The 23,978-nt window shown below is 49.9% G+C and overlaps 1 protein-coding gene across 1 annotated transcript in view; it reads right to left on the bottom strand.

Moving 5' to 3' along the window:
* SCTR (secretin receptor) overlaps positions 1–23,978 on the bottom strand; it is a 333,777-nt gene that overhangs the window by 96,579 nt on the left and 213,220 nt on the right. Inside the window, 2 exon segments of the mRNA XM_073646134.1 lie at positions 23,654–23,714; positions 23,784–23,937. Of these exon segments, the coding sequence (XP_073502235.1) occupies positions 23,654–23,714; positions 23,784–23,937 (215 nt within the window).

Genomic DNA, 23,978 nt, shown 5'->3' with positions numbered 1-23,978 from the left:
GTATTATGGGGGATTCTGGGTAATATAGTAGATGCCGGTATAATGGGCGATTCTGGATAATATAGTAGATGCCGGTATAATGGGGGATTCTGGGTAATATAGTAGATACCGGTATAATGGGGGATTCTGGGTAATATAGTAGATGCCGGTATAATGGGGGATTCTGGGTAATATTGTAGATGCTGGCATAATGGAGGATTCTGGGTAATATAGTAGATACCAGTATTATGGGGGATTCTGGGTAATATAGTAGATGCTGGTATAATGGGGGATTCTGGATAATATAGTAAATGCTGGTATAATGGGGGATTCTGGGTAATAATGTAGATGCTGGTATAATGGAGGATTCTGGGTAATATAGTAGATGCTGGTATTATGGGGGATTCTGGGTAATATTGTAGATGCCGGTATAATGGAGGATTCTGGGTAATATAGTAGATACCAGTATTATGGGGGATTCTGGGTAATATAGTAGATGCCGGAATAATAAGGGATTCTGGGTAATATAGTAGATGCCGGTATAATGGGGGATTCTGGGTAATATAGTAGATACCAGTATTATGGGGGATTCTGGGTAATATAGTAGATGCCGGTATAATGGGGGATTCTGGGTAATATAGTAGATGCCGGCATAATGGGGGATTCTGGATAATATAGTAGATGCCGGTATAATGGAGGATTCTGGGTAATATAGTAGATGCCAGTATAATGGGGATTCTGGGTAATATAGTAGATACCGGTATAATGGGGGATTCTGGGTAATATAGTAGATGCCGGTATAATGGGGGATTCTGGGTAATATAGTAGATGCCGGTATAATGGGGGATTCTGGGTAATATTGTAGATGCCGGTATAATGGGGGATTCTGGGTAATATAGTAGATACCGGTATAATGGGGGATTCTGGGTAATATAGTAGATGCCGGTATAATGGGGGATTCTGGGTAATATAGTAGATACCGGTATAATGGGGGATTCTGGGTAATATAGTAGATGCCGGTATAATGGGGGATTCTGGGTAATATAGTAGATGCCGGTATAATGGGGGATTCTGGGTAATATAGTAGATGCCGGTATAATGGGGGATTCTGGGTAATATAGTAGATACCGGTATAATGGGGGATTCTGGGTAATATAGTAGATGCCGGTATAATGGGGGATTCTGGGTAATATTGTAGATACCAGTATTATTGGGGATTCTGGGTAATATAGTAGATGCCGGTATAATGGGGGATTCTGGGTAATATAGTAGATGGCGGTATAATGGGGGATTCTGGGTTATATAATAGATACCAGTATTATGGGGGATTCTGGGTAATATAGTAGATGCCGGTATAATGGGGGATTCTGGGTAATATAGTAGATGCCGGTATAATGGGGGATTCTGGATAATATAGTAGATGCCGGTATAATGGGGGATTCTGAGTAATATAGTAGATGCCGGTATAATGGGGGATTCTGGGTAATATAGTAGATGCCGGTATAATGGGGGATTCTGGGTAATATAGTAGATGCCGGTATAATGGGGGATTCTGGATAATATAGTAGATGCTGGTATTATGGGGGATTCTGGGTAATATAGTAGATGCCGGTATAATGGGGGATTCTGGGTAATATAGTAGATACCGGTATAATGGGGGATTCTGGGTAATATAGTAGATGCCGGTATAATGGGGGATTCTGGGTAATATAGTAGATGCCGGTATAATGAGGTATTCTGGGTAATATAGTAGATGCCGGTATAATGGAGGATTCTGGGTAATATAGTAGATACCGGTATAATGGGGGATTCTGGGTAATATAGTAGATGCCGGTATAATGGGGGATTCTGGTTAATATTGTAGATACCAGTATTATGGGGGATTCTGGGTAATATAGTAGATGCCGTTATAATGGGGGATTCTGGGTAATATACTAGATGCCGGTATAATGGGGGATTCTGGGTAATATAGTAGATGCCGGTATAATGGGGGATTCTGGGTAATATAGTAGATGCTGGTATAATGGGGGATTCTGGGTAATATAGAAGATGCGGGTATAATGGGGGATTCTGGGTAATATAGAAGATGCCGGTATAATGGGGGATTCTGGGTAATATAGTAGATACCAGTATTATGGGAGATTTTGGGTAATATAGTAGATGCCGGTATTATGGGGGATTCTGGGTAATATTGTAGATGCCGGTAGAATGGGGGATTCTGGGTAATATAGTAGATGTCGGTATAATGGAGGATTCTGGGTAATATAGTAGATGCCGGTATAATGGAGGATTCTGGGTAATATAGTAGATGCCGGTATAATGGAGGATTCTGGGTAATATAGTAGATGCCGGTATAATGGAGGATTCTGGGTAATATAGTAGATGCCGGTATACACTAAGGTTAGTTACCGGTAACCAGTTTTTCCCTTCACCCATGACAGCACACCTGAGAGGGATCCGCCCCACCAAGGACAGGAAACCGTCTGAAATAAAAGGGCGGTTCCTCTCCCCCGATTCAGTTGGTTACAGAGAATGAGAGGACCTCCATAAAAAGGTATACACATAACCAACACCTACATCACACAAGCACCCAAACTATAGTGCACACACATATGGTGAGAAAAAAGGGGAGGAATATACAGGTGCTGTCATGGGGTCTGGAAAAACTGGTAATGGGTAAGTTATCTTAGTGTTTTCCCTTCACCCATGACAGCAATCCTGAGAGACTTTTGGAGAATGTGAAATACCTTAGGGAGGGACCATCGCTTGAACACCTTTCTCCCAAAGGTAAGGTCAGCAGAGGAGGACAGATCCAACCTATAGTGCTTAAAGAAGGTGGATATGCAATGCCCCAAAACTGCTGTGTATGTGCCTTTAAGATGTAGCAGAGCCAGCAGCTACCTCATTATGTGGGCATAATGTTTACATTCCCCTTTGCAGAAAGGGAGAACCAGGTGATGGCGCTGTCTTTGCCACTAAGTGAGAGCAAGGTGCAGGAACTTCAGGTTGCTCGTAAGTAAAAGAAAATTTTTTATTCACACTAATATAAAACAATAAAACCTCCATACACAACGCATTTCAGCTGTTTGCAGCCTTCTTCAGGGGTATGGAAAAAATGAATTTGATCCTTCTTTTATAGCCCTTTGTCAGAGTGAGAGAGGAAGGGGATACAAGAAGAGGAGGAGGAAGAGGAGAAGGAAGAGGAGTAGGAAGAGGAGGAGGAGGAGGAAGAAGAGGAGGAAGAGGAGGAGGAAGAGGAGGAGTGCTTCATCCTGCATTGTTCTCAGTTTTTTTCCATATACATATAAAAAAAACAAAAAAAAAACATAAAAACATATAAATATTATATATAAAATAACAAATAACAAACCTTTCTTGTAAGAAACATGTCAATCTGATTAACATCCCATTATCTAGAAAGCTAAAAAGTATCAGTTCAACAAAAATACACAACTGTTCTTTTTGTGTTAAAAATATTGAATAAATAAATAATGAAAAAAAAAAAAAAAAAATATATATATACGCTAGCTATTGAACCCGTTCTACGCCCAGGTGGCGAGCATTTTTTATTGGTATATGGTCTCCCATGCTGGTATGTGCTGCACCCCTCCTGGTATTTGTGCTGCCCCCATCCTGTCCCCACTATCCTATCCTGGTATGCATGGCTCCCCTCATCCCCATCCTGGTATGCATGGCACCCCTCATCCCTATCCTGGTATGCATGGCACCCCTCACCCCCAATCCTGGTATGCATGGCACCCCTCACCCCCAATCCTGGCATGCATGGCACCCCTCACCTACAATCCTGGTATGCATGGCACCCCTCATCCCCAATCCTGGTATGCGTGGCACCCCTCACCCCTATCCTAGTATGCATGGTACCCCATCCCACATCCCCATCCTGGTATGCATGGCCCCTCATCCGAATCCTGATATGCATGGCACCCCTCATCCCCAATCCTGGTATGCATGCCACCCCTCATCCCCAATCCCGGTATGCATGTCACCCCTCATCCCCAATCCCGGTATGCATGGCACCCCTCATTCCCAATCCCGGTATGCATGTCACCCCTCATCCCCAATCCCGGTATGCATGGCACCCCTCATCCCCAATCCCGGTATGCATGGCACCCCTCATCCCCAATCCCGGTATGCATGGCACCCCTCATCCCCAATCCTGGTATGCATGGCACCCCTCATCCCCAATCCCGGTATGCATGGCACCCCTCATCCCCAATCCCGGTATGCATGGCACCCCTCATCCCCAATCCCGGTATGCATGGGATCCCTCATCCCCAATCCCGGTATGCATGGCTCCCTCATCCCCAATCCTGGTATACATGGCTCCCTCATCCCCAATCCTAGAATGCATGATACCCCTCATCTCCAATCCTGGTATGCATGATACCCCTCATCCCCAATTCTGGTATGCATGGCACCCCTCATCTCCAATCCTGGTATGCATGGCACCCCTCATCTCCAATCCTGGTATGCATGGCACCCCTCATCCCCAATCCTGGTATGCGTGGCACCCCTCACCCCTATCCTAGTATGCATGGTACCTCATCCCTCATCCCCATCCTGGTATGCATGGTACCCCATCCCACATCCCCATCCTGGTATGCATGGCCCCTCATCCGAATCCTGATATGCATGGCACCCCTCATCCCCAATCCTGGTATGCATGCCACCCCTCATCCCCAATCCCGGTATGCATGTCACCCCTCATCCCCAATCCCGGTATGCATGGCACCCCTCATCCCCAATCCCGGTATGCATGGCACCCCTCATCCCCAATCCCGGTATGCATGTCACCCCTCATCCCCAATCCCGGTATGCATGGCACCCCTCATCCCCAATCCCGGTATGCATGGCACCCCTCATCCCCAATCCCGGTATGCATGGCACCCCTCATCCCCAATCCTGGTATGCATGGCACCCCTCATCCCCAATCCCGGTATGCATGGCACCCCTCATCCCCAATCCCGGTATGCATGGCACCCCTCATCCCCAATCCCGGTATGCATGGCACCCCTCATCCCCAATCCCGGTATGCATGGGATCCCTCATCCCCAATCCTGGTATGCATGGCTCCCTCATCCCCAATCCTGGTATACATGGCTCCCTCATCCCCAATCCTAGAATGCATGATACCCCTCATCTCCAATCCTGGTATGCATGATACCCCTCATCCCCAATTCTGGTATGCATGGCACCCCTCATCTCCAATCCTGGTATGCATGGCACCCCTCATCTCCAATCCTGGTATGCATGGCTCCCTCATCCCCAATCCTGATATGCATGGTACCCCTCATCCCCAATCCTGGTATGCATGGTACCCCCTCATCCTCGAATCCTGGTAAGTATGGTCCCCTCACCCCCCAATCCTGGTATGTGTGGCCCCCTCATCCCTTTCACACTGTACACACATACAAAAAAAATAAACACTTATACTCACCTTTCTTCCCTGTGCTCCAGCGCTGCTGCGTCCTCTTCTGCCGGAGGCCGGGGAGGAGTGCGGGCCGGAGCATCGTGCTGTCCGGCGCCATTTTACTGAAGACACACTGCAAAAGTGTCTTCAGTAAAATGGCCCCGGATAACGCTATGCGCATGCACAGATCCGACGCCTCACTCCTGTCCCGGTCTCCAGCGAAGAGATGCGCCATGGCATGGCCGGTTAGGTAAGTATGGCGCCGGAGATCGCGGTATGTGTTCAGTGTCTACGTATACTGTGATCTCCGGCGCCATACACCTCCTCTTACCTGTAACGGCTGGATGTGGTCTTCTGTCTGGAGCCGGACTGCGCGTCGTGCATGCGAAGTCTATAAAGGCTTCAGACAGAGGGACGCAGCCCCCGTTATATTATATATACAGTATATATAAATGAATTTATTTTTCTCTCTTTTTTCCCTTTCCTTTCTTGAATTTGAATTGGGAACAGATACATAAACGGGGAATGTTTATACGTACTTTGGTACTTTGCTAATTAGATTTAGGACTTTACATTACAAATACTCATATTTTACGAAAAAACAGAGATCCATAATAAAACTTATTTGTGATGATGATGAAACTTGTTGTAGTTTCTCGTTCAGACCATCCGGAGATGATTCTTTAGTGTTCAATGTCTCTTTTCCGTTCAGTGATTCTATACTGATACGTTCCAGTGGTGTAACCTCGACCACATCAAAGTTTTTCTTCTGCTTCATCACTAGATGTCTAGAAAGACTTTGTTTCAAGAAACCCTTTTTGACATTCTGTCTGTGGCCATTGATGCGTGATCTCAGAGTCTGGGTGGTCGACCCACGTATTGTAGAGCAAAAAAAAGGAGCATGGACGGCACCTCCAAAAAATCATACACTTGATCTAACGCTTCTCAGCAAAAATATCTATAACTGAATATGAGGATCTTAGTGTAACATTCTGATCAGACTGTATGAAGCCCCCTGCCACGTCACGGCAAACCTCATAGTAGGTCCTAACATTTCCTGCCTGAGCGGGAGCGAAGCCGCGCACCAACCACCGCCGCAGCGACAATGCATCAGCAGGGCGGGCGGCCGGTGCCTCACAGCACCCATGCTGCAAGACCGAGACCCCATGACTCCAGGCCACGTATTGCAGACCACTCGCAGGTCACCACATGAATCACGTGATCGGAGTTGCACGTTACATTTTGTGACATCTTGTGTTTTTCTCCCGCACTATTACAATTCATTTCTTTATCTCCATGATTTATAATCAGCAGCAGCAGCATTTTTTTAGGAAGCATTTAGCGACTCCCCCTCCTCTTTATAAACCGATGAATCAACACTGATTTTTTGGGGTCTTTTTTTCTTCAGTTTACTTGGAGCTATCATGTTTTTTACCGTTGTGCCCCTTCTGAAAGTAATTTGTGGTTCTTTTGGTAAAATTGTTTTTAATATAGGCTCCTTTTGCAATAAGTCCCAAGATTTCTTTAAAGTGTTGCGGATATACTGATCACCCCGGTTATATGCCGTAATGAAATAGTGTCTCCAGAGGTTTTTATCCTCCTTACTTTCTTCTCCCTTCTTATTTTGCTTATTGAGACAATCCAATTGCGTTAAATTTACATTTTTTTGGAGAGCTGTTTCCACAATTCCCATGGGATATCTCTTTTTTCTTTGAACTTTTTTCAAGAAATTTTGATTGATTTATGTCATCAGATGTTAAGGTGCAATGTCTCCTGATTCAGTGAAATTGACTTGATGGGATATTCTTTTTCCATTTCAGGAAATGAGCACTATTGAAATCTAAATACCCATTTCCATCGAGTGTTTTGAACTGTGTTTTGCTCATGATGGTCTTATCCATATGGAATAATTCCAGATCTAGATATATCATTTTGTCACTCGCTATATGAGCTGTGAATGTGAGACCCCATTCATTGGCATTGAGACCAATCCTGTCTCAGGATTCAGTCCCGCTTCACCAGGTCGGCCGCAGTCTTTTGCAGTTCATCCATACTACATTACATGAGTGATATCTACTGTAAATTCCACAATAGCGCAGAAACCGGCGAATCGCTCCACACAGAATACTGGCCCCCATATAATGCTCCATAGAGGATACTGGCCCCCATATAACGCTCCATACGGAATGCTGGCCCCCATATAAGACCCCATACGGAATACTGGCCCCCATATAAGGCCCCATAAGGAATACTGGCCCCCATATAAGGCCCCATACGGAATACTGACCCCCATATAAGGCTCCATGTGGAATACTGACCCCCATATAAGGCTCCATGCGGAATACTAACCCCCATATAAGGCTCCATACGGAATTCTGGCCCCCATATAAGGCTCCATACGGAATACTGGCCCCCCATATAAGGCTCCATACGGAATACTGGCTTCCATATAAGGCTCCATACGGAATACTGGCCCCCATATAAGGCTCCATACAGAGTACTGGCCCCCATATAACGCTCCATACAGGATACTGGTCCCCTTATAAAGCTCCATACAGGATACTGGCCCCCATATAAGGCTCCATACAGGATACCGGTCCCCTTATAACGCTCCATACAGGATACTGGCCCCCATATAATGCTGCATGCAGGCTGTTACCCCCCACATAATGCCCCATACAGGCTGTTCCCCCCTTATAATGCTCCATGCAGGCTGTTACCCCCCACATAATGCCCCATACAGGCCCCCCCTTTTAATGCTCCATGCAGGCTGTTACCCCCCACATAATGCCCCATACAGGCTGCCCCCCCCCCCCTTATAATGCTCCATGCAGGCTGTTCCCCCCCACATAATGCCCCATACAGGCCCCCCCTTTTAAGGCTCCATGCAGGCTGTCCCCCCCCCACATAATGCCCCATACAGGCCCCCCCCTTTAATGCTCCATGCAGGCTGTTACTCCCCACATAATGCCACATGCAGGCTGCCCCCCCCCTTTATAATGCCCCATGCAGGCTGTCACCCCTCCTCTTTATAATGCCCCATGCAGGATGCCCCCCCCTCTTTATAATGCCCCATGCAGGCTGTTCCCCACCTTATAATGCCCCATGCAGGCTGTTCCCCCTCCTCATTATAATGCCCCATGCAGGAATCCCCCCCCTCTTTATAATGCCCCATGCAGGCTGTTCCACACCTTATAATGCCCCATGCAGGATGTCCCCCCCTCTCTTTATAAAGCCCCATGCAGGATGGCCCCCCCTCTCTTTATAATGCCCCATGCAGGATGTCCCCCCCCCTCTCTTTATAATGCCCCATGCAGGATGTCCCCCCCCTCTCTTTATACTGCCCCATGCAGGATGTCCCCCCCCCTCTTTATAATGCCCCATGCAGGATGGCCCCCCTTCTCTTTATACTGCCCCATGCAGGATGTCCCCCCCTCTCTTTATAATGCCCCATGCAGGATGTCCCCCCCTCTCTTTATAATGCCCCATGCAGGATGTCCCCCCCTCTCTTTATAATGCCCCATGCAGGATGTCCCCCCCTCTCTTTATAATGCCCCATGCAGGATGTCCCCCCCTCTCTTTATAATGCCCCATGCAGGATGTCCCCCCCTCTCTTTATAATGCCCCATGCAGGATGTCCCCCCCTCTCTTTATAATGCCCCATGCAGGATGTCCCCCCCTCTCTTTATAATGCCCCATGCAGGATGTCCCCCCCTCTCTTTATAATGCCCCATGCAGGATGGCCCCCCTTCTCTTTATACTGCCCCATGCAGGATGTCCCCCCCTCTCTTTATAATGCCCCATGCAGGATGTCCCCCCCTCTCTTTATAATGCCCCATGCAGGATGTCCCCCCCTCTCTTTATAATGCCCCATGCAGGATGTCCCCCCCTCTCTTTATAATGCCCCATGCAGGATGTCCCCCCCTCTCTTTATACTGCCCCATTCAGGATGCCCCCCCCTCTCTTTATAATGCCCCATGCAGGATACCCCCCCTCTCTTTATACTGCCCCATTCAGGATGTCCCCCCCTCTCTTTATAATGCCCCATGCAGGATGTGCCCCCCTCTCTTTATACTGCCCCATGCAGGATGTCCCCCCCTCTCTTTATAATGCCCCATGCAGGATGTCCCCCCTCTCTTTATACTGCCCCATGCAGGATGTCCCCCCCTCTCTTTATAATGCCCCATGCAGGATGTGCCCCCCTCTCTTTATAATGCCCCATGCAGGATGTCCCCCCCTCTTTATACTGCCCCATGCAGGATGTCCCCCCCTCTCTTTATAATGCCCCATGCAGGATGTCCCCCCCTCTCTTTATAATGCCCCATGCAGGATGTCCCCCCCTCTCTTTATAATGCCCCATGCAGGATGTCCCCCCCTCTCTTTATAATGCCCCATGCAGGATGTCCCCCCTCTCTTTATAATGCCCCATGCAGGATGTCCCCCCTCTCTTTATAATGCCCCATGCAGGATGTGCCCCCCTCTCTTTATACTGCCCCATGCAGGATGCCCCCCCCCCTCTATATAATGCCCCATGCAGGATGTCCCCCCCTCCTTTATAATGCCCCATGCAGGATGTCCCCCCCTCTCTTTATACTGCCCCATGCAGGATGTGCCCCCCTCTCTTTATACTGCCCCATGCAGGATGTCCCCCCCTCTCTTTATAATGCCCCATGCAGGATGTCCCCCCCTCTCTTTATAATGCCCCATGCAGGATACCCCCCCTCTCTTTATACTGCCCCATGCAGGATGTCCCCCCCTCTCTTTATAATGCCCCATGCAGGATGTCCCCCCCTCTCTTTATACTGCCCCATGCAGGATGTGCCCCCCTCTCTTTATAATGCCCCATGCAGGATGTCCCCCCCTCTTTATAATGCCCCATGCAGGATGGCCCCCCTTCTCTTTATACTGCCCCATGCAGGATGTCCCCCCCTCTCTTTATAATGCCCCATGCAGGATGTCCCCCCCTCCTTTATAATGCCCCATGCAGGATGTCCCCCCCTCTCTTTATACTGCCCCATGCAGGATGTGCCCCCCTCTCTTTATACTGCCCCATGCAGGATGTCCCCCCCTCTCTTTATAATGCCCCATGCAGGATGTCCCCCCCTCTCTTTATAATGCCCCATGCAGGATACCCCCCCTCTCTTTATACTGCCCCATGCAGGATGTCCCCCCCTCTCTTTATAATGCCCCATGCAGGATGTCCCCCCCTCTCTTTATACTGCCCCATGCAGGATGTGCCCCCCTCTCTTTATAATGCCCCATGCAGGATGTCCCCCCCTCTTTATACTGCCCCATGCAGGATGTGCCCCCCTCTCTTTATAATGCCCCATGCAGGATGTCCCCCCTCTCTTTATAATGCCCCATGCAGGATGTGCCCCCCTCTCTTTATACTGCCCCATGCAGGATGCCCCCCCCCCTCTATATAATGCCCCATGCAGGATGTCCCCCCCTCCTTTATAATGCCCCATGCAGGATGTCCCCCCCTCTCTTTATACTGCCCCATGCAGGATGTGCCCCCCTCTCTTTATACTGCCCCATGCAGGATGTCCCCCCCTCTCTTTATAATGCCCCATGCAGGATGTCCCCCCCTCTCTTTATAATGCCCCATGCAGGATACCCCCCCTCTCTTTATACTGCCCCATGCAGGATGTCCCCCCCTCTCTTTATAATGCCCCATGCAGGATGTCCCCCCCTCTCTTTATACTGCCCCATGCAGGATGTGCCCCCCTCTCTTTATAATGCCCCATGCAGGATGTCCCCCCCTCTTTATAATGCCCCATGCAGGATGGCCCCCCTTCTCTTTATACTGCCCCATGCAGGATGTCCCCCCCTCTCTTTATAATGCCCCATGCAGGATGTCCCCCCCTCTCTTTATAATGCCCCATGCAGGATGTCCCCCCCTCTCTTTATAATGCCCCATGCAGGATGTCCCCCCCTCTCTTTATACTGCCCCATGCAGGATGTGCCCCCCTCTCTTTATACTGCCCCATGCAGGATGTCCCCCCCTCTCTTTATACTGCCCCATGCAGGATGTCCCCCCCTCTCTTTATAATGCCCCATGCAGGATGTGCCCCCCTCTCTTTATACTGCCCCATGCAGGATGTGCCCCCCTCTCTTTATACTGCCCCATGCAGGATGTGCCCCCCTCTCTTTATAATGCCCCATGCAGGATGTGCCCCCCTCTCTTTATAATGCCCCATGCAGGATACCCCCCCTCTCTTTATACTGCCCCATGCAGGATGTCCCCCCCTCTCTTTATACTGCCCCATGCAGGATGTCCCCCCCTCTCTTTATAATGCCCCATGCAGGATGTCCCCCCCCTCTCTTTATAATGCCCCATGCAGGATGTGCCCCCCTCTCTTTATAATGCCCCATGCAGGATACCCCCCCTCTCTTTATACTGCCCCATGCAGGATGTCCCCCCCTCTCTTTATACTGCCCCATGCAGGATGTGCCCCCCTCTCTTTATAATGCCCCATGCAGGATGTCCCCCCCTCTCTTTATAATGCCCCATGCAGGATGTCCCCCCCTCTCTTTATAATGCCCCATGCAGGATGTCCCCCCCTCTCTTTATAATGCCCCATGCAGGATGTCCCCCCCCTCTCTTTATAATGCCCCATGCAGGATGTCCCTCCCTCTCTTTATAATGCCTCATGCCTCCATACATAAAAAAAAAAAATCAAATACTCACCTCCCTCCTCCTCACCTGCTACCTGCTGCCCGCTGCTCGGCTCCGAACTCCAGCGTTGTCGGTGTCTTCCCGCTCTGCGCTCCCTGTGACGGCTCAGGGGAGGGAGCGGTGTAAAGACGTCACCGCGCCCTCTGACCTGAGACGTCACAGGGAGCGCAGAGCAGGAAGACAGCTGATCTGCGGAGGCACGGAGAGAGGTAAGTATCCAGCTGCCGGGGCCCTGAGCAAGCGGCGGAGAAGGGCGGGCGCTGACACCGCTCTCCTCCGCCCATAGCCCAGCGGGGTGCGCGACCGCCAGTGGGCCCCTCTGCCTGCTCAGGGCCCCGGCATTTGCCCGGGTGCGCCGGGTGCTGACGCCGGCCCTGCAATGAGGTCACATGGTTAGACCACTAGACCAGGGTTTAGCATCCAGGGAGAAGGAGAGATTTGTAGTGTGTGTGTTGTCCTTGCCTGGAAGCTGAAGGAGCAGGTAGGAAGCTCAGCGCTCCTGTGTATGAGAGACTCAGCTGCAGCCAGCCGTGTGTGACAGACTGTGCAGATAAGCAGAAGCTGCGACTCAGGAATCACTGCACCATTATTGTATCTGCATTACTATACTGGAGAACAGCTGCGCCTGCTGCATTGGAATTGAAACTGCTGGATCATCCTTTGTCTGGTTTCACCTGTGTTTAAATGCAAGAAGTAAAGTTTATCAATAACCTATTCGTCTCTCTGTTTTCTGGACAATCGGGTGCACTATATACCATCACACCAGGAAACAGAAGATAACACAGTGCACCCTGGCGTCACAAACTACTGCCGTATTGAAGTGGTAATACCGCACACCACCTGTGTGTGACCTATGGCAGCGTAGTGCATCACTGGCGTTACAGATGGTGTGGACCAAGTAGCAGCCTTACATATCTGGTCTATTGATACATCTGCTCGCGTTAGAGCATTCAGAACCAGATTCAGGTCCCAAGGAGGAATTCTGGGAACCCGAACCGGTCTGGACCTGTCACAGGCCTTAATGAACCTTGAAACCCATCTGGTACCTGCCAGGTTACAGTTATATAATGGCCCTAATGCTGACACCTGCACTTTAAGTGTTCTGCTGGCTAACCCCAGGTCGTCCCTTTTTATAGGAACTCTAGGATGGGCCCTATAGGAGGTTTATCACTTAATGGGGTCCCTAAAAATTTTAGGAATTTTTCCCATGTCCTGCCATAAATTTTAGTTGTTATAGGTGCCCTGCTGCTCAGCAGGGTGAAAACTACGCCTGGGGAAAACCCTTTGTTACTTAATATTGCCCTCTCAAATTCCACGCTGCAAGATGGAAACCTTTGACTTGTGAGTGGAATAGGGGCCCTTGTATAAGAAGGTCCGGCCTCTCCGGCAGGATCCAAGGATCTGATATTGAAATTAGCCGGAGTAGAGAAAACCAAGGTCTTTTTGGCCAAAAGGGGGCGATTAGAATTATTCTCGCCTGATCCTCTCTGACGATTTCTCCCTCTCGAGCCCTTTCCAGGATCCCCGGATTGTGGGGTCTGCTACATCAGCTCCCCAGCTGCTTGCATTGGTTGTTATTATGCTGTTGACAGGTATAGACCACTGCATTCCCAATGTTACAATTTCTCTGGCTGTCCACCATGAGATGGAGTCTATGACCTCTAAGGAGAGATCTACCTTCCCTTCGAAATGTCCGTTTAATGACTTCTGTGCAGACAGGATTTCCCACTGGAGTTGTCTCATGTGAACCTGGGCCCATCTGACCGCTGGGAGACATGACGTCACAGTCCCTAACAGAGACATTGCTTTCCACAATGTCATCGTTTCGTCGCTTCCGAGGCCAAAATAATTACTTTGTCTTCTGGTAGAAAGCAGGATTGCAGCTCGGAGTTCGGAACCAGGCCTAAAAAGATTTGTATTTTCGAAGGTTTCAGTTTTGCTTTTTGAGCACTCACCAACCAGCCTAGTTTTTGCTGGATCGCTGTGACTTCCATCAATTGAGCCGAACAGTGGTCTTCCGACTTTCCTACCACAAGAAAATCGTCTAAGTATCGGATAATCTAGTGATGAACGAGCATGCTCGCTACTGCTTGGCGCTCGCCGAGTATTTCCCGAGGCTTCTCGGCGGGAGCTCGGGTCCCCTCCCTGCATCTTTGGCACTGAACATGCAGGGATTGTCTGCCACTCACTGTAACGCCGTAGCCATGTTGGTTGTGGCATTACAGTGATAGACCTGATGACGCTGTGCGGCCAGCCAATATCAGACCTGGCGCCGCCATGCTCGTCACAGTCACTCCGGAATCAGGCAGTGTAGGGAGAGGAGCTGCTGCTGTGTCAGGGAGAAAAACCGTACATTACACATATCCATCTTAACAAACAGTCCTTCTGAGGACTAATCCATCTGCAGAGATATCAGGCAGGCAGTGTATATAGGCAGGCAGTGTATATAGGCAGGTAGTGTATATAGGCAGGCAGTGTATATAGGCAGGCAATGTATATAGGCAGGCAGTGTACATAGCACAAGAGGCTCCATTCCAGTTCTGCCTTCTGCAGTTAGATATTTTTATACACAGGCCCAGGTCTCAGGAGCCAGGAATACTTTTTTTTCGATCTTAATCCTGATTATTTGCTTAAAAAGCAATCCAGAGAACACTGTTTTTCTGCGCCATTTGCTTGTTGGCACTGCAGAATACAGCCATTTCCTTTCCATATTTCAGCGCTAGAAATTCAGCTATTTAAAACTGTTATCTCGGTGGACGATAATGAGACACAATTGGCAGAAAGTCAGGAGGAGGACCAGAGTGCGGAAGTGGAAGACAAGCTTGTGGATGATATAGTAACTGACCCAACCTGGCAGGAGGACATGCAGAGCGAGGACAGCAGCACACATGGGGAGGGAGGTAGAGCACCCCAACAAGCAGGAAGAAGCAGTGTGGTGGCCGCAGACAGAAGGCAGGCAACCGTTCCCCGTAACACCAACATGAAGGAAGTTGCCAGTACAACTGTTAGGTCTTCCAGAGTCTGGTTGTTTTTTAAAGACTCTGCCGATAACCAAAAAAAGGCCATTTACACCACCTGCCAGGCCAGCATCAGCAGGGTTTGCAAAACTACCAGCCTGACCACCACCAGCATGATCAGGCACATGGCAGCAAAGCACCCGACTTTGTGGGCCGAATCCCAGGGTCCAAGAACAGTGTCTGCGGGTGGCACCACTGCTTCTTCCACTGTTGTGCATGCAAGCCAATCCCCTGTCCATGGTGCATGCGAAGGTGCCTCCTGCCCTGCATCTGTCGTTGCACACTCTCAACTAGCAGCATCAGGAAGCACGCCCACGTCCTTGTCCCAGCGCAGCGTTCAGTTGTCCCTACCCCAGTCCTTGGAACGCAAGCGCAAATACGCAGCCAACGTCCCACAGGCCACACTACTAAATTCCCACATTTCACGACTGCTTGCGCTTGAAATGTTGCCTTTTAGGCTCGTGGAGACGGAAGCTTTCCGCAACCTGATGGCGGCGGCCGTCCCTCGGTACTCGGTCCCCAGCCGCCACTATTTCTCCCGGTGTGCAGTCCCCGCATTACACAAGCACGTGTCCCAAAACATTAGCCGTGCCCTCAACAACGTAGTTACTGGGAAAGTCCACCTAACCACGGACACGTGGATAAGTGCTCATGGGCAGGGACGGTACATCTCGCTGACGGCACACTGGGTTAACATAGTGGAAGTCGGGACCCAGTCGGACCTTGGGATGGAACACGTCCTCCCGACGCCAAAGATTGCGGGCCCTAGGTCAATCAGGGTTGCCCCCACGGTCTACAGCTCCTGCACCTCATCCTCCTCAGCCTCCTCCTCCTCTTCAGCCTCCATCTCCGAAATGACCACATCAGTCACAAGCTGGAAGCACTGCAGCACTGCCTCGGCCAAGCGGCAACAGGCTGTGTTGAAGCTAATATGCTTAGGTGACAAACCGCACAATGCTGAAGAGTTGTGGACAGCTCTGAAAGAGCAGGCAGATCTGTGGCTCACACTGCTGAACCTACAGCCAAGCATGATCGTGTGTGACAATGGCTGGAACCTGGTGGCGGCTCTGAAGCAAGGTAAGCTCACACACGTACCATGCCTGGCCCATGTGCTTAACCTCGTGGTTCAGCGGTTTCTCAAATCCTACCCGGAGCTGCCGGATCGGCTTGTTAAAGTACGCCACCTGTGTGCCCATTTTAGAAAGTCACCTACAGCTTCTGCCGCCCTTGCCGTGTTTGAGCAGGGTTTGCAGCTTCCGGCTCATAGACTGGTGTGCGATGTCCCCACGCGTTGGAACTGTACACTGCAGATGTTGGGAAGGATTTGTGAGCAGAAGAGGGCAGTTGTTGACTACCAGCATCAACAAGGCCATCGGTATTCAGTTCAGACTCCACACATAAGTCCTCAGGAGTGGACATGGATGTCAGACATATGTACCATCCTCCAAAACTTTGAGGACTCCACCAAGATGGTGAGCAGCAATGACGCCATAATTAGCATCACCATCCCGCTTTTCTGTCTTCTGAAATGCTCTCTGCTCACAATCAAAGAGGATGCATTGCAGGTGGAGCATGATGAGATGGAACAAGGAACCATGCAGGGTGATTACACACAGCCCAGCCTCATCTCATCCCAACGTGGATTGGGTGACAATGAGGAAGAGGAGGAGGAGGAAGAACAGGAGCTAGTTTCATGCGCTATAGATGGTACTACCTGCACAACTGTCATACCGTCTGTTCAGCGTGGATGGCCTGAGGACAAAGAGGAGGAGGAGAGCATGGTCACTCATCCTCTTAGTAAGGACACGGAAGTCTTGCCTGTTAGCAGTCTGGCACGCATGGCCGAGTTTATGTTATGCTGCCTTTCCCATGGCCCTAGCGTTCTCAAAATTTTGGGTGACAGTCATTACTGGTTGGTGACACTTCTAGAGCCACGCTACAAGGAGAACTTTATATCTCTTATTCCTGAGGCAAACAGGTCTACAAAAATGGGGCAGTACCAGAAGGCCCTTGTTGCGGAACTATTAAAAAATTCCCATCTGAAAACGCTGGCGGCAGAGGTCACACTTCGTTGGACAACCAAGGAGTACAGGCGAGAGAGACACAACTCCAATCCAGCAGAGGCAGGGGAACACTGTCAAAGTTCTGGGAGAGTTTTCTCAGCCCCTCCCATCACACAGGCCCTGAGGCGCGGGGTACTCTCACAAGGAGTGCAAAGTTTGGGAAGATGCTGAGGGAGTACCTAGCCGACCGTACCAGCGTCCTCCGTGATTCCTCTGTGCCTTATAATTATTGGGTATCCAAGCTGGATACGTGGAATGAACTGGCTCTCTACGCCTTGGAGGTCTTGGCCTGACCTACCACTAATGTTTTATCAGAGCGGGTATTTAGTGCCGCTGGTGGAATTATAACTGATAAGCGCATCCGCCTGTCAACTGAAAATGCTGACAGGCTGACTCTTATAAAAATGAACAAGGGCTGGATTGGGCCAGACTTCTCATCACCACCGAATGATAGCAGAGTAACATAAACTCCAATCCAGTGTCTTTTCTTGGGAGGTGTATTCCCATGCACCTCTTCACACCTACACATGGGTATACGCTTCCTGATTTTGGCTATTTGCCGTGGTCCGTGATGCAACACCTACATAATTATTTAAAGGGTGGTTATGATGCCCATAAAAAATTTTTTTTATACAGTATGTTCATGTATACCCCCCAGGGGTAAATGTTTGTCAGCCCATACACTTAGTGCATGGGCATTACAAGTATAGGAGGCCCGCTCCTTTCTAATGGGAACATTTTTTTATGAGGCCTTCTAAATCTCTTCCAAGGGGCATTGGAGTGCAGCCCTTGGCAGCCCTTGCATTCACTGCATAGGCCAACATTATGGGAGACCCACTTCCTAATGTAATGGGAACATTGTTTTTAGGAGGCTTTTTGACCTCTACGTCTCTTCCAAGGGGCATTGGAGTTCCTCCAAATTTTTGCCAGCCATTGCTTCACTGCATAGGCAAACAGTATGGGAGACCCTCTCACTTTTAATGGGAATTTGTCGTTACTGTGGCCCTGCTCTATGTGTCTTTAAATTGTTAGTGGGGTTTTTCCTAAATTTTGTCAGCCATTGGACTCACAGCATACCCTATAACTGTATAGCAGACCCTCTCTTTTCTAATAGGAAAATGTCATTACTGTGGCCCTGCTCTGTGTGTCTTTAAATTGTTAGTGGGGTTTTTCCCAAATTATGGCAGCCCTTGCAGTCACAGCATGGGCATTACCACTATAAGAGACCCGCTCCTTTATAATGGGAACATTTTTTTTTTACTGAGACCCTCCTCTATGTCTCTTCAAAGGGGTATTGGGTTGCGTCCGAATTTTTGGCAGCCCTTGCAGTCACTGCATACGCAATAACAGTATAGGAGACCCACTCGTTAATAATGGGAACAACAAAGCATAGCCGGCTGATGGCCCTCGCTATTGTTAGAGAGCCAACTGCTGGCCCTTTAAGAATAGTAAGGGCCGCCTGATGGCCCTATGAAAATAGGCTTTGTGACTTTCAGTGTCCCTCCATCATAAATGAAACAGGATGTGTCTGATGATGTGTCACACACCACATGGCTAGATAAGGTTGTAAAATGTTAAAATGACATTTCGTGGTGAATGAATTTGTCTTAAAAAATAACGTAAAAAACCCCCAAAAAACAGTAGGATCTTTCTTTAGTATAAAAACAGAGTCGCCAATGTAACCTCAATGTAATCACATTGTTCATCTCCTGCACCTTCTCCTCTATCTCCGAAATGACCACATCAGTCTCAAGCTGAAAGCACTGCAGCACTGCCTTGGCCAAGCGGCATCAGGCTGTGCTGAAGATAACATGCTTAATGCTTAGGTGACAAACCGCCCAGCGCTGCAGAGTTGTTGAAAGCTGTAATACAGCAGCCTGATCTGTGGCTCTCACCGCTGAACATACAGCTAGGCATGATCGTGTGTGACAATGGGTGGACCCTGGTGATGGAGAAATGACAGCCGGAGTAGATACAGTTTCCCTCTATGCCAGTCCTTTCACTGAGCTAAAGAATATGGCTGTGGTGAAATACAACTTCCACTGAGCAGCTGTTTCAAACTGAAAAACATTGGGCCCACCAGAGGGTTTGATTCTGAGGGCCATCCTTTCTCCTCCGCTCAAGAGCCCCATAGCTGTTGCAAAGTTTGCGCTATCATGAACTCTCCTAATGGAGAAGCCATGGCACACCAGAGGATTCTCTGCTGGAACCGTCCAACACTGCCGAGAAGCAGTCCTGGCTAAGAAAAGTGTGTGGGAAGGTTCCTGGACACTCTATGGCTGTTTTTTTACTGAGGTGGAAACCCCCGCAAACACGGGGAGAACATACAAAATCCTTGCAAATGTTGTCCTTGCTGGGATTTAAACCCAGGATCCCAGCGCTGCAAGTCTTCAGTTCTAACCACTGAGCCAATGTGCTGCCGTTCACCCTCTAATATCTAACAGGCTGGAGAAACTTGCACCTACTGCCACTCTATCTTCAGCTCCTTTGTGAGAAACTAATGTATTTGGGCAGCCACTCAGTCTACCAAATAAAATTCCTGCGAAAGAAATTGGGGATGGCTTCGCTACTGGTACTGGGGGCAGTGCTAATACCATGGCATCATACCATGGTTCACTGGAAATATTACAGGCTCGTAGGAGGCAAGCAGATTCCCACAGAAAAGTACCAGCAGTAATGTTCAGGGACCCGCGCTTGTGGAAGGAGGAGACGATACCGGGAGAAATAGTGGCGGCTGGGGACCGAGTATGGACACCCGCAGCCAGCATGAGGTTGTGGACAGGTTCCACCTCCATGAGCCTAAAAGGCCACATTTCAAGTGCAAGCAGCTTTAGAGGACTTCCTGGGAGAAATGACAGCTGGAGTAGATACGGTTTCCCAAGTCCTTTCACCAAGCTAAAGAATATGGCTGTGGTGAAATACAACTCACCGACAAGCTGTGGACTGGCTCCATACCGTCCTTCACCACATTCACTTGACCACATGTTTGTGGTTAGACGGTTCTTCCCAGTAAGTGCACTGGGGAGGGCACGGGTAATGTTGTGGGACCCGTGCTTGTGGAAGGCGGAGACGAGTGGCGGCTGAGGACAGAGTATGGACACCCGGCAGCCGTCGGCATGAGGTTGTGGACAGCTTCCCCCTCCACGAGCCTAAAAGGCCACATTTCAAGTGCAAATATGTTTACAGGACTTCCTGGGAGAAATGACAACTGGAGTAGATACGGTTTCCCAAAAGTCAGTCCTTTCGCCGAGCTAAAAAATATGGCAGTGGTGAAATACAACTCACCGACAATCTGTGGACTGGCTCCGTACCGTCCCTGGCCACTTTCACTTGTCCACGTGTTTGTGGTTAGGCGGTCCTTCCCAGTAAGTAAACTGGGGAGGGCACGGGTAATGTTGTGGGACCCGTGCTTGTGGAAGACGGAGACGACACCGGGACAAATAGTGGCGACTGGGGACCGAATATGGACACCCGGCCACCGCTTTCATGAGGTTGAGGACAGCGTCCACCTCCACGAGCCTAAAAGGCCACATTTCAAGTGCAAGCAGCTTTAGAGAACTTCCTGGGAGAAATGACAGCTGGAGTAGATACGGTTTCCCAAGTCCTTTCACCAAGCTAAAGAATATGGCTGTGGTGAAATACAACTCACCGACAAGCTGTGGACTGGCTCCGTACCGTCCCTGGCCACATTCACCTGTCTGCGTGTTTGTGGTTAGGCGGTGCTTTCCAGTAAGTGCACTGGGGAGGGCACGGGTAATGTTGTGGGAGGCGGAGACGGCACCAGGAGAAATAGTGGAGGCTGGGGACCGAGTATGGACACCCGGCCGCCGCCGGCATGAGGTTGTGAAAAGCTTCCGTCTCCACGAGCCTAAAAGGCCACATTTCAAGTGCAAGCAGCTGTCAAAAATTTGGCAGTATAGTATTGCAGCCTGTGGGTGTGTTACGGATCCGGGTGGTGGAACCTCTGTGCTGCGGTGCAAGGAGGGACCAGAGGGGCATAACTAGGTATCAACTCGGACTAACCAAGGTCACACGGTGGCTCAATCGACTCCGTGAACCAGGGAAGGACTGAGCAGAGGGATCAGGTGCTACTCTGGGCCAGTCCTTGTATGAGATCAGGTGACTCCCACGGGTCAAAAGTCAGGGACTGACTGGTACAGCAGATGAGCCCGGCAGGCAGGCTGACGGGTGATCCAGGTAGACGGACTGGCAGACACCACGGGTAACTGGCAGGAGCCTCCAGGTAGGCTGGCTGGTAGGCACGGCAGGTAACTGGTACGTTCTCTGGGTAGGCAGACAAGCCTGGCCCATAGACAGACTGGTAGTGTACTTGGCTGACGGAGACAGGTAGTCAGGCTGGCGGACTGGACAGGTAGTCAGGCTGGCGGACTGGACTGGTAGTCAGGCTGGCGGACTGGACTGGTAGTCAGGCTGGCGGACTGGACTAGTAGTCAGACTGAGGGCTGAAGCAGAGTTTAGAACACAGAGCTTCCCATGTGTGTCTTAGAAAGGAGTCCGCCTTTTTCTCCAGGGGATCCCTAAGGACCGCTGAATCTTCCAAGGGCAGTGATGACTTTTTTGATGATCTAGCTACGGCACCATCAACTTTGGGGATTTTGTCACACAATTTAGAATCTTTGTCCGCAAAGGGATATTTTCTCTTTGAGGATGAGGGTCCTCCATTCCTTATTGATGAGGGCCTGAATCTTCGCATTCACTGGGAAGGTAGGTATCTTTCTCTCCTCCAGTCCTGCAAACATTATATCCTCTAAGGATTTAGCCTTAACCCATTTATTAGTGTCCTCTGTAAGAAAACATGGTATACCGCTATCACTATCCAAGGAGGAAGAGGATGCAGTATCACTATTATACTGTTCTTCTGATAGAGAAGAGGAATCACAAAAGATTTCCTTATGGGGCCTCTTATTCTTCCTAAGCCAGTTTTTCAGGGAGCCTTCTACTTCTGACCGGACCACGGACCTAAGACTTGCAGTGAAGTCTGGGGTACCCTCAGCAATGGTTCTACTAATGCAGTCTGAGCAAAGCTCTTTCTGCCAGTCTACCGCTAGTGAAATCTGGCATAGCACACGTGTCCTGTTCTTCTTTTTGGTGCTAGCTTTCCTAGGCTCCAAAAGGTTAAACACACAGTAAGGCTTTTATTAATAAATGGTGACATTCACGAAGATCACTCACCACCCCCGTAGTCACTGAAGGATACCGGATTTGGAGGCTGTAGCGGGATGCAGGATGGATCCCTTCTAGACACGGAGGAGGCTTCTGATACCTTGCTCCAATGGCTGGGACGGCTGCTTCTCCTGTTACTCGAGCGGCTGCCTCCCTGATGACGGCCTGGCTGTTTTTACTGTTGCTGTCGTGGTGGTGGTGTCAGCTGCTGCTGCACCTGGCTATCCTGGTCCTCCATACTGACCAAGATCATGGGCTGGAGCATGAGTAGCGTTTCCTTTGCTTCCTCCCCTTTTGTAGGGGTGCCAGGGTCATCTGGTACGCCTCCTCCCGGTAATTACTTCCTTTGCCCTCTCCCTCCTCGCGTCCGCTGACCAGGGATGCGTAATTTCCCAGCCGGCGACACTAAAGGGCGCTGCCAGGGACGGGCGACGCCGGTGCGTCATACCCGGAAGCTGCCACTGCACAACAGCACATGGCAGGGGAGCATAGCAGGGGGAGGGCGGCGCGGCGGTCTGAGGACAGCCGGAACTGTCCTTACCGCTTGCTCCGACACAGCGCCCGGAAGGACCTGTGGATGGAGCTTCCAGACCCTGAAGGCCGGTGCCCAGGCCGCAGCCTGTTTTTCTGTACACCGAGACAGGGCTGGGTAGGTGCAAAGAAAAATCTTCTTTCTTCTTACTTCACCGCTGTATTTCCTACTAGGTCCCCATCAAGGACAGGAAACCAACTGAAGCGGGGGAGAGGTACCACCCTTTTATTTCAACGGTTTCCTGTCCTTGGTGGGGCGGATCCCTCTCAGGTGGGCTGTCATGGGTACAGGGAAAAATGTGGTATTTTGGGTAATATAGTAGGTGTCAGTATAAAGGAGGATTCTGGGTAATATAGTAGGTGTCAGTATAAAGGAGGATTCTGGGTAATATAGTAGGTGTCAGTATAATGGGGGATTCTGGGTAATATAGTAGGTGTCGGTATAATGGGGGATTCTGGGTAATATAGTAGGTGTCGGTATAAGGGGGAATTCTGGGTAATATAATAGGTGTCGGTATAAGGGGGGATTCTGGGTAATGTAGTAGATGCCGGTATAATGGGGGATTCTGGGTAATGTAATAGATGCCGGTATAATGGGGGATTCTGGGTAATGTAGTAGATGCCGGTATAATGGGGGATTCTGGGTAATATAGTAGATGCCGGTATAATGGGGGATTCTGGGTAATGTAATAGATGCCGGTACAAAGGTGGATTCTGGGTATTATCTGGGAGGACTGTTATGGCGGAGGGCTAGGCTTTGGTTGCTCACCCAGTGTTCTCGTACAGCTGTCGGCACATAGACCAGGCGATGATGAAGACCAGAGGAGAACCTGCAATACAAAGCGTGTGATAAGTTGGAGTCCAGGTTCTGGGAGTCTCCTGCTGCCCTGTGCACTCACCCCACCCCAGGGCGATGTACCAGCAGAAATATTTCCACTCGGAGAAGAAGGAGACGACGAGCAGCGTGTGCAGATAGAGCCCCTCCACCAGCAGCCAGCTGTAGTTGGCCATGATGCAGTACTGGAAGAAGATCATGACGTAGTGACAGTCCTTCTGTGGAGAGAGGGGGCAGAGGCCGTTATACCGGGGGAGAG

Source organism: Phyllobates terribilis, unplaced genomic scaffold (genome assembly GCF_046119375.1).
Source record: "Phyllobates terribilis strain yellow unplaced genomic scaffold, ASM4611937v1 Scaffold_9__5_contigs__length_417890890, whole genome shotgun sequence".
NCBI classification, from domain to species: domain Eukaryota; kingdom Metazoa; phylum Chordata; class Amphibia; order Anura; family Dendrobatidae; genus Phyllobates; species Phyllobates terribilis.
This window is presented reverse-complemented; position numbering and strand designations above follow the sequence as displayed.